This window comes from Cebus imitator, unplaced genomic scaffold (genome assembly GCF_001604975.1).
Source record: "Cebus imitator isolate Cc_AM_T3 unplaced genomic scaffold, Cebus_imitator-1.0 Scaffold117, whole genome shotgun sequence".
NCBI classification, from domain to species: domain Eukaryota; kingdom Metazoa; phylum Chordata; class Mammalia; order Primates; family Cebidae; genus Cebus; species Cebus imitator.
Window position 1 is genome coordinate 10,189,596 of NW_016107432.1, and position 12,179 is coordinate 10,201,774.

General features: G+C 38.4%; 1 protein-coding gene across 3 annotated transcripts in view; it reads left to right on the forward strand.

The window, feature by feature from the left end:
* Positions 1 to 12,179, forward strand: part of LOC108311670 (hydrocephalus-inducing protein homolog) — a 225,281-nt gene that overhangs the window by 124,743 nt on the left and 88,359 nt on the right. For all 3 annotated transcript variants that reach the window (XM_017539206.2, XM_037742244.1, XM_037742245.1), the window contains one exon: positions 3,252 to 3,351. In XM_017539206.2, the coding sequence (XP_017394695.1) occupies positions 3,252 to 3,351 (100 nt within the window). The remainder of the gene's footprint in view (positions 1 to 3,251; positions 3,352 to 12,179) is intronic.

A 12,179-nucleotide genomic window follows, 5' to 3' on the forward strand; every position in this document is an offset into this window, starting at 1 on the left:
CATGCTTTTGAAAGCTTTCCAGTCCACTCCAAACCGTAAGACCCTTGAGTTGCCCACATGTACTAAGCTTATGTGATTTCCAGTGGGGCCCACTTCCTACAATTCTGGTAAGAATTCTCTAGCCTGGGTTCTCTCAGGATCCACGACGGTCCCTGGCCCTTTGATCAATCCATTTGTATAGGAGCACTTTAGCTGTGTCCATTCTGTTTACCCAAACAGAGCAAAGTCCAAACCCACCAAGTGAATACGTGTGTGTCATGGGTGAGTAAGAAGCCCAGAATTTCGGTAGTCCTGAGATGAGATACCTACTGATACACCATCCATTTGCTGAGCTGCCTCATCTGCCTGGCCTCACCATCGAGTCTAGCCATGAGTGTTTCCAACACCCCATATCACTAAAACTCCTACCAATCAAAAGGGGCCAGGTATGCATCATTTATAAGAAGTGAAATGCCTCAATAAATTAAAGTGTTCAGGACTTCTCTCTTCCCCATATTATCTCATAGGTCTCTTTGGACTCTACAGTTGTGTGACTTTGGAGGTTTTGGATGAAGAGAAAATGGTAGAAGTAGATTGCAAAGATGAATAGGCGTCTGCTAATGACTACACAATATGCAAACTGTTGTGTAGTCATTAGCAGACGCCTATTCATCTATGATATTGATTCAGTAAATGTTTGTTGCTGATTCAACAAATATTTATTGAGCACCTACTAAGAGCCATGAAGAATGAAGTCTCCATGAGGGTAGTTGCTGTTCTACCCCCAACCAAACCAGAATAAGCCATCTCTGGGCTGATCTGGGGATGTGAGATCTAAAGGAAACTAGGCTGTATAAGACATTTAAAAATGTATATTCAGTGAGTATTCACTGTCTGCCCAATGTGTTCCCAGTACCAGGGCTTCAGAGAAGCAGAAGGGTGTGGGCCATGACTGTAGGGAACTTATACCTTAGTGGGATGGTAAACATGTGTACAAACATTTTACAATATATGTGGGAAGTGCTGTGTCTCTATAAATAAAGTCCAGCAGGCTCACAGAGGAAGAAGTACTTGACTTCTACGTTCCTGACTTTTGAGGTGACAGCATAAGGAAACATTCTTATTCTATAAAAACATAGCCATGGCCCGAGGTGTCATACCTGCCTGATATTCACAGCCCTCTCCTTTACTACTTAAGCCCTTGTGCCGCCCTCATTCTGAAGTCAGGAGGCACCGCCTGCACAGCGTACTGATCAGACTGATTTGTTAATAAAGAAAACCAAATTCGTTCTAGATTTTTATTTTCCCCCTCTTGTTGATGTCTGCATTTTTAAGCCCTTTTGTTCTTTTCTAAATTCTTTATTCCAGAAGTATGTTCATTTCTAGTCAGACTGCAAATAGAGAATGCACCAGGGACTGTCTGAAGCTGGAGCCTAATTATTTATCAAGTTGCCTTTCCTTAGTTTTCTATTTAGCTGGCGGGACTGTTTATAGATTTTTGGATGTGTTGATCATTTATGCTCATTTAGCCCTATTTACAAAAATCACACAAAACCACACGCCTTTTCCCGTTTACAATACTTTCATCTTAGTCCTTCTGAGTAGCACAAAAATAACATTCATCATAGTAATCAGTTATTTACTGAGTTCTGCCTGAGCAAGGGGGAATGCATTTGACCTGCATGACTTTGTCAGACCTTAGGAAATCCTTTGAGGCAAGTGCTAACAGCATCTCCTTTTACAGCCTTGAGAAGCTAATAGGCTGAAGATTACATAGTTAGTTAAAAAATTTAATCAAAGTATACCTAACAAGGAGATTCTAATAGATTGCATTTTGCATTATCATTTTAAAACTTGGTTTCATCATTATGAGTTTTGGGTGGTTCACATTAAAGGGAGAAATGCCACACAGGCGCAGAAGCAGGGTTTGACCGAGCCATTGTTCTACCTCGTGCCGTTACTATGCTTTTATAGAATAAGAATGTTTCCTTATGCTGTCACCTCAAAAGTCGGGAACATGGTGCCTCCATCAAGGAAGTCAAGTACTTCTTCCTCTGTGAGCCCGCTGGACTTTATTTATAGAGACATAGCACTTCCCACATATATTGTAAAATGTTTGTACACATGTTTATCATCCCACTAAGGTATAAGTTCCCTACAGTCATGGCCCACACCTTTCTGCTTCTCTGAAGCCCTGGTACTGGGAACACATTGGGCAGTGAATAGACACTGAATATAAATTTCAAAATGTCTTATACATCCTAGTTTCCCTTAGTAACTCACTATGTGTTCATAAATTCACTAAAGTTATCTTTGAAGTTTGTTTCCAACTTGTACCACCTCATAAGTTATCAAGAGGTGTATGTTTACTACCTGCTGGGTGAAAGAATGCTTTATTGTATTTGTTAGAAAAATATTCTTTTTTAAGTTTCCTGGAATTGAACCCTTGTACATTGTTGGTGGGAATGTAGGTTGGTATAGACATTATGGAAAACAGTATAGAGATTCCTCAAAAAATCAGAAATAGAACTGCCATGGGATCCAGCAATCCCACATCTGGTGTATGCCCAAAGGAAATGAAATCAGGATCTCAAAGACACCTCTGCACCCCCATGTTCACTGCAGCATTATTCACAATGGCCAAGCTGTGGAAGCAACCTAAGTGTCCATCGACAGATGAACGAATAAAGAAGTGTATATATACAATGTAATATTATTCAGCCTTACTAAGAAGGAGTTCTGTCACTCGTGACAACATTGATGAAACTGGAGGACATTGTGCTAAGTGAAATAAGCCAGACACAGAAAGACAAATACCACATGATCTCACTTATATGTGTGTGAAATCTTAAAAAAAAATCAAACTCATAGAAACAGTTTGGTAAGAGATTGGTGGTTACCAGGCATCGGTGGGTGGGGGAAATGGGGAGATGTTGGTCAAAGGGTACAAACTTGTAGTTATAAGTTCTGGAGACCTAATGTAGCACATGATGACTATAGTTAATGATAATGCATGATATGCTGGGCGCTTGGTAAGAGAGTAGACAGACCAGGTGCTCTCACCACACACGTACAAGTTAACTATGTGAGGAGATGGATGTGTTAATTTCCCTTACTGCAGTAATTTCACTATGCAAATGTATATCAAGACATGTTGTATATCTTATATGCAATTTTGTGAAAAAAAATTCATGGAGTTATAATGCAATAACATTTAAAAAGTGTCTTTCTTTTGTCCTATTGTTTTCTAATGATTCTATCACATTTTTCAGGAAGGTGATGTCTGGCCCAACTCATCAGCTGAAATCACCGTGTGCTTTAACCCACTAGAAGCCAAGCTCTATCAACAGACCATTTACTGTGACATTTCAGGTAGAGACCTCCGCCAAGTAGTAAACTCAGGTTACCAATTGCCCAGAGCATGAAGCGTGGTGCCTGAGTGTGTGTGTGTGCACGTGTGTGTGCGTATGCACGTGTTGCGTGTTGCATGTGCATGTGTGATGAAGCCATGGGCAGTGCACAATATCGATTAGGGGAATTATGGAGCCAAGCCATGCCCCTCTCACTTCTTTCTAGGATAGACTGAACTTTAAAGTGCTTTACAGTTGTGGCAGTATGTGGAGGAAATGGGAACTGTATTAGTCCATTTTCATACTGCTGAGAACTGCCTGAAACTGTGTAATTGATAAGGGAAAGAGATTTAATTGACTCACAATTCAGCATGGCCGGGGAGACCTCAGGAAATGTACAACCATGGTGACAGGTGAAGAGGAAGCAAGGCACCTTCTTCACAAGGCAGCAGGAGGAAGAAGTGCCGAGCAAAGCGGGAAAGAGTCCCTTATAAAACCATCAGATCTCGTGAGAACTCACTGTCACAAAAACAGCATGGGGACACTGCCACCATTATTCTATTACCTCTACCTGGTCTCTCCCTTGACATGTGGGAATTATGGGGATTACAATTCAAGATGAGATTTGGGTGGAAATACAAAGCCTAACCATATCAGGGACCATGGCTTTTAGATCAGTAAAATGTTGCTTGCGACAAATTCCCACAATCTCATTTTTTTGTTCCTTTTATAGTATTTGATTACTAATTTTTTTCCTAAGTTTTACCAAAATAATGCCAAAGGGGATGGAAAGGCAGCCTGGCAGAGGCGAGAGCAACCAGGAGGGTGTACAGGTGGGGTGGCAACCTGATGATGACACCAGATTTGATACATACAGGGAATTAAGCAGAAAAGTAAATCCATTGAGGCTGATGGGAGCCAGTATTTCTCACTATTGGAGGAAGGAGATACAAACTTGGAAAAGAAGGTGAAGCCAAACACTTTGAAATTGGAATAGAATTAGTATTTTTTGTTCCATCAACTTTACATAATCTCTTGATGTGTAAGGATATTGGTGCCTGTAACTAGGTTACCCCCAACCAGTCCACTAGCCTTCTCCCTCTAGCCTCTGTGAGCTCTTCCACTTTTAGATAATCATTATTGATAACCATTGTTAAGTCTTCTTCTTACATAAATATTACACACCAAAGGGCCTATTAGATTCTGGGATTACATTTTATCTTGTTTGTTCAGTGCGCTGATTCCCAGTCACTCAAAGAGTGTCCCTAAGGTCTATATCAAGTATATTCTTTCTTTACCAATTTACCAGTTACTCACAATTATGCCTCATTTTAGTTTGCTTCATAACTCTCTTCTGTACAGCTTTTGATTCCCTCCCCCCAACCCCGTGGTTTCTAATTCTTTATTTCTTCGCTGCTGTTTAATGTCAGAATTTGTTCTCTTCTTCTCTTTGAAGACATTTCTCAGAGCCTATCAACTTCTTATTTTAATTCAGATCAGTCACCTCCTGAACAAACAGTTGTTATCCAGGAATTTTTAAAAAATGTATATATTTCTATGTGTTCAATCATACCTTTTCATTCGCAGTTTGCTCAGGTAACTTCCTTAGAAATTATATATATATATATATATATAATGCATGTAAATAAAAATATGGAAGTGGACACTTTGATCCTTGAATCACTGAAAATACCTAATTTTGCCTTCATACTCACTTAGTAGTTTGATTGACTATAGGATCCCAGGTTCAAAGTCATTTCTCCTCAGAGCACTGAAGACCTTATGACTTCTTGATTGTAAAAATTCCAAAGGCTGAGGTCGTTCAATGTCCATTCCTTTATAGGCAGCCTGTTCTTTATCTCTGGATATTTTAGGGGTCTTCTTTTCATATTTGGGGTCTGAAATGTGATGAAGTCATGTCTGGAAGTGGGTTGTTTCTTATTCATCCTCCTCAGCTTTCTGTGGACCATTTAAGTCTGATGACTCACATCACCTCAGCTCTAAGAACTGTTTCGTTGATATTCTTTCCTCTATTTTTACATTTTATTCTTCTGGAAAACCTATGAATCCAGTGTTAGATCTGGAAGATTGATCATTTTTTTGTCAAAGAACAAGATTTTAATTATCCAACACTACTAAGAAATGACGCTAAATATAATTCAAAACTATGCCTAGAGAAATACTGATGTTCATGAACCAGGAAAGATGGCAGGAGTGTGCTGTGTAGCTGTGGCTCTGCGCAGCCGCCAGCAGACCTGTGACCAGCACATGCAGCATCATTCCTGATGTGCAGAGCCACCGCCCTGAGCTTAAATAGTCCATTTGGTATATTGCTGCTATTCAAATGGCAATTTCCCCTTTTATACACATAACAACAACAAACCCAGTTACTCTGTGACTTGAATTGTTTCCCTTTGCAGTTGAAACTTTCCTTGCCTGTCTTGAGCAGGTTCAAGAAAGCATTTTGTCACATTGGTTTCAGGGCATCTTCCATTTTGGAACTTTCTTGCTGAGGTATAAGCGGGTGTTACTCAAAAACTTGGAATGTTTACTTTTTTGCAGTCAAGGTCAAGCACTGAACTTTAGCATTTGCCAATTGCTTTGCAAGAGACTCAACTCAGTTTTTTTCTGAATACTCCCTAGCGATCTTTCATTTCCACAATATTTTTAATTTTCCAGACCTCTTTTGTTCTCTATTCCTGTTTCATAACTAAGTGTTCTTTTATGGATGCAACTTCTTCTCATTGATCTGACGATAATCGTTTAAACTTTCATTTCTTAAAAAAAATAAATCTTGTGTTCTCTGAATTGCCCATAATGTCAGCTGTTTGTCTTTCATGTATTCATGGGGTTCCTTCCAATGCCTTCTGATCCATGGCCATTCATTTGTACATAAGAATGCAAAAATGGCTTTCATGTTGTTGGTAGCTAGTGCTAAGCTACTTACCTCTGCTGTTCTATATCTTGGTTTCCCAGGAAACACAGGTTTCTGTGTTTGCTTTAAACCTGGCGGGGGGCGGGGAAGAGTATAAGAGTGCACTGTCAGCAAGAATGTACATCATTTGCACCCTTCAAGTGCAAAAATTCCCCTATTTTGCTACACCCTGCTGTTTTCAGTCTATATTTATGCAGTCACTTTTTTTTCTGTGTAAAAGAGGCTCGGGCAGTCTAAGAATGTGCAGAAAGATGAGCTGCCTGGCCCAAGCCTGTACTACCCTGCATCCTTCCTGAGGTGTGTGTTCTCTCCTGATGATGTTTCCCCTGCCTTTCCTCGATATAACCATCACCTCGACTTTTATGATAGTTGTTTTCTTGCTATCATGTATAATTTTACCACCTTCATATTCATCCCTAAGCAAAAGAGTATAGTTTTGCCTGTTTTTGTAATTGATATATTGATATCTATTTTTGAAACTTATATATATATATGGGACTCATCCAGTATATCCTATGCTGCTAGCACCAAGAAAATTAAGCTACTCTATAGAAGTTGATTAAATAAATAAGCAAATGGAAACAAAAAATGACTGAACGAATGAGTCCTGGTTTGATTTGACCTCACCCTTGCACGTAAGTGTAGAATTCTCCAGATGACCCCAGAATGAATACAGAATGGACTAGGAGTTTTTGGATTGACATAAGTCTGTCTCCACCCTGCAGATCAGCATCACCTACAATGCACAACCTACTAGGTCTAGAGGAATGTTAGCCCAGCAGTGTCAGACGTGGGCTGGAAATGCTCCATGGCCCCCATGTTGCAGGTGGTGGGACCTCCCTCCCATCTGCAGCTCCCTGCAGATGTCGTACTTGGCCTTATTCCAGGGGGTTGGCTGCTCTCCAGGAGGTTCCCAGCTATCACACAACAAGTCAGATTTCTCTATTGTTTTGTTCGTAATTCTGAATTCTGCCACAGAATTCACATCCTGGGTAAGCCGAATAGTATAATTTTCCATCTGCACAACATTCTTCTTTATTTTGTTAGTGGGTTATTAAAAGATACGCTTGCCAGGGAAGGGCTTTGCTTACATAGTAATTTCATGTTATCTTCCTTATAAATTCTATGCAATTCTCTGTGTCTTTTCAAAAGCTGATGATGATTCCTTACTGTTATCTTCAACAAGTTGGTGAAACCTCCCGGTCTTAGGTCACTAAGAAATTCTTGTTAGTTAGATAACAAAAAGCTCCTTCCCTTGTTTTGTTTTGTTTTGCTTTGAGTTGAGATATATGTGGCCTGTAGAAGCAAATACATCTAGATAATGCTTTCCTCCTCTTGTCTTTTTGCCTAATGATAGTATACTTTATATAATGGTTTTAACACATTGTTTTTAAAATATTTCCCAGAGATTACACATAACACTAAATAAAAGATGCCATTCTTTTCATGATTGCATAGGAATCCATTGTATTTATACACCACAATTTAATTTTTATACTTGTGTCATTATTGACAGAATGTAGATTCAGAAATTACATAATACATTTAGTGATAGGCACAGAAGTGGCCTCCCAAAGATGTCCAATCGTAACCCCCAGAATGTCTGGACAGGTTACATTACATGGCAAAGAGGAATCAAGGCAGCAGATGAAATTAAAGTTACTAATGAGCTGACTTTAGGATAGGGAGACTATCCTGGATCATGTTGGTAGCTCAGTATAATCACAAGGGTCCATAAATGTTGAAGAGGTAGGCAGAAGGGTTGGTTTCAGTGTCAGAGGGACGTAATATGAGAAAGTCTCAACCAGTCATTTCTGGGCAGTGAAGTTGGACAAGGTAAGCAATTCAGGGAGCCTCTGGAAACTGGCAAAGTCAAGAAAACGAATTCTCCCACCCCAGAGTCTCCAGGAAGGAATGCAGCCCTGCAGATACCTTGATGTTAGCACAGCGAGAACCACTTTGGACTTTGTTTGTTTATAGTTGCATCTTTTTATCTTTTAAAATAAATTTTTTAAATTGACAAATAATAACCGTACATATTAATGAGGTACATGGTGATATTTCAATACACATAATGTATAGCAATCAGATCACTTTGGACTTTTGACGTACATAACTTTCAGATAATACATTTTACAATAAGCCACCAAGTTTGTGACAATTTCTTGTAGCAGCACTTGGAAACTTAAACACTTTCCTGTACAGTATAACAAATAATTATAAGGCAAACATGATGTTATTGCTACCAAGATCAATAATAGAATATTTTCAGCCGCTAGAAGCCCCTATGTGTTCCTTCCCAATCATACGCCTCCCCTGAAGTCACCACCATCTGTTCTTGATGACCATCACGTCCTTGCTTTTTTTTAAATTTATTTTTTATTTTTATTTTTTGCTTATGATTAAAAAAAAAGCTTTTTACTTTTATTTTAGATTCAGGGTTGCATGTGCAGGTTTGTTACATAGGTAAGCTCATGTCACAGGGTTTGTTGTACAGATTTTTGTCACCCAGGTTCTAAGCCCAGTACCCAATAGTTACTTTTCCTGATCCTCTTCCTCCTTTTACCCTCCACCCTCCATTTGAGGCCCCGGTGTCTGTTGTTCCTCTCTTTGTGTCCATGTGTTCTCATCATTTAGCTCCCACTTTTAAGCGAGAATATGCAGTATTTTGTTTTTCTGTTTCTGCGTTAGTTTGCTAGGAATGACAGCCTCCAGCTTCATCCACATTCCTGCAAAGGACATGATCTCATTCTTTTTTATAGCTGTGTAGTATTCCATAGTGTATATGTACCACATTTGCTTTATTTAGTCTACGATTGATGGGCATTTAAGTTGATTCCATGTCTTTGCTATTGTGACTAGCGCTACAGTGAACATATACATGCATGTTTTCATGGCAGTACAATTTATATCCTTTTGGGTATATACCCAGTAATGGTATTGCTGGATCGAATGGTAGTTCTATTTTTAGTTCTTTGAGGAATCACCACACTGCTTTCCATAATGGTTGAACTAATTTACACTCCCACCAACAGTGTATATGTTCCCTTTTCTCTGCAACTTCACCAGCATCTGTTATTTTACTTTTTAATAATAGCCGTTCTGACTGGTGTGAGATGATATCTCATTGTGGCTTCAATTGGCATTTCTCTAATGATCAGTGATATTAAGCTTTCTTTCATATGCTCATTAGCCACATATATGTCCTCTTTTGAAAAGTACTTGTTCATGGTAATTTTTGCCTACTTTTTAATAGGATTTTTTTTTATTATAAATTTGTTTAAGTTCCTTATGGATGCTAGATATTAAATATATGTCAGATGCGTACTTTGCAAATATTTCTCTGTAGGTTGTCTTTTTAGTCTGTCCATAGTTTCTTTTGCTGTGCAGATGCTCTTAAGCTTAATTGGATACCATTTGTCAATTTTTGCTTTTGTTGCAATTGCTTTCATTTATAGTTTTTACCCTATGTATGTGTCTTTAAACAATACAATTTAGTAATGCCTGTTTTGAAATGTACATATCTGAAATAAGCCTATAGGTCCCATCCATATTGTTATTTTTGCTCTAGTTGTATTTCATTTTCATTGTTGTATAACGTTCCATTATCTAAATATATGTTCAGAGACAGGAAATAGCAGGGAAGGCTGCTGGTCATAAGGGAGGCCTCCGAGGATACATTAGATTTAACCCACATCTCTAACCGCAGTTCTCTTTTCTTTTGAAAACTTTCTTTTTAAAAAATATTTAAGTTCTGGAATACATGTGCAGAACATGCAGGTTTGTTACATAGGTATACACGTGCCATGGTGGTTTGCTGCACCCGTTAACTCATCGTATACATTAGGTATTTCTCCTAATGCTCTCCCTCCCCTAGCCCCCAATGCCCCGACAGGCACCAGTGTATGCTGTTCCCCTCTTCATGTCCATGTGTTCTCATTGTTCAACTCCCACTTATGAGTGAGAGCATGCGGTGTTCGGATTTCTGTTCCTGTGTTAGTTTGCTGACAATGATGGTTTCCAGCTTCATCCATGTCCCTGAAAAGGACATGAACTCATCCTTTTTAATAGCTGAATACTATTCCATGGTGTATATGTGCCACATTTTCTTTGTCCAGCCTATCATTGATGGGCATTTGGGTTGGTTCCAAGTCTTGGTTATTGTGAATAGTACTGCAATAAACATCTGTGTGCATGTGTCTTTATAGTAGAATGATTTGTAATCCTTTGGGTATATACCCAGTAATGAAATTGCTGGGTCAAATGGTATTTCTGGTTCTAGATCCTTGAGAAATTGCCACACTGTCTTCCACAATGGTTGAACTAATTTACACTCCCACCAACAGTGTAAAAGCGTTCCTATTTGTCATATCCTTTCCAGCATCTGTTGTTTTCTGACTTTTTAATGATCATTGTTCTAACTGGCATTCCTATACACTGATAACAGACAAACAGAGAGCCATATTATGAGTGAACTCCCATTCACAATTGCTACAAAGAGAATAAAATACCTAGGAGTACAACTTACAAGGGATGTGAAGGACCTCTTCAAGGAGAACTACAAACCACTGCTCAAGGAAATAAGAGAGGACACAAACAAATGGAAAAATAGTCCATGCTCATGAATAGGAAGAATCAATATCATGAAAATGGTCAAAGTAATTTATAGATTCAATGTAATTTGTAGCCCAGAGTAATTTATAGATTCAATGCTATCCCCATCAAGCTACCAATGACTTTTTTCACAGAATTAGAAAAAATGCTTTAAATCTCACATGGAACCAAAAGAGAACCCATATAGCCAAGACAATCCTAAGAAAAAAGAACAAAGCTGGAGGCATCATGCTACTTGTTTTCAACATCATGCTACGTAGTTTCAAACTATACTGTAATCCTACAGTAATCAAAACAGCATGGTACTGGTACCAAAACAGATATGTAGACCAATGGAACAGAAGAGAGGCCTCAGGAACAACGCCACATATCTACAACCATCTGATCTTTGACAAACCTGACAAAAACAAGCAATGGGGAATCTTTAATTAATGGTGTTGGGAAAACTGGCTAGCCATCTTCAGAAATCTGAAACTGGACTTTTCTTTACACCTTATACAAAAAGAAAAATTAACTCAAAGACTTAAATGTAAAACCTAAAACCATAAAAACCCTAGAAGAAAACCTAAGCAGTACCATTCAGGACATAGGCATGGGCAAAGACTTCATGACTAAAACACCAAAGCAATGGCAACAAAAGCCAAAATTGACAAATGGGATCTAATTAAACTGAAGAGCTTCTTCACGGAAGAAGAAACTATCATCAGAGTGAACAGTCAACCTACAGAACAGAAGAAAATTTTTGCAAACTATCCATCTGACAAAGGGCTAATATCCAGAATCTACAAAGAACTAAAGCAGATTTACAAGAAAAAAACAAAGGGGAACTACACATATTTGGTTTGGATCAGCAGACTTCGAAAAGAAGTAACACTCTCTAATTTAAACTGAAAAGTATTGCTAGGTAACATTGTTAAACAGGTGCTTCAGAGTCAAATGCAGAAAAACAGCATGATGGAAATAATTCCAGATGCTCCTAATTAGGTTCAGAGACCTAATTAAAATGAAATCTCATTGTCCATTTGCTTTCTGTACATTATAAGAGGGAAAATTTTGAGTTTTTAAGACAATTTAAGGCTTTTGATTTTTATCTTAATTGAATTAAATAATGGAGATTGAATTAGATTTATTAAAAAGAAAATCATCCAATCATTGAAAACACTTCTGAGTTTTCAGAGTAATAGGTGAGTAATATTCTACATATTGGTTACTAAACATCTCTTCAGTGTTGTTTTTCTCCTATCTCAATTTTCTCCTTTTGAAATTTTTTTTTAGACATATGTATTTCCCATGGAATTACT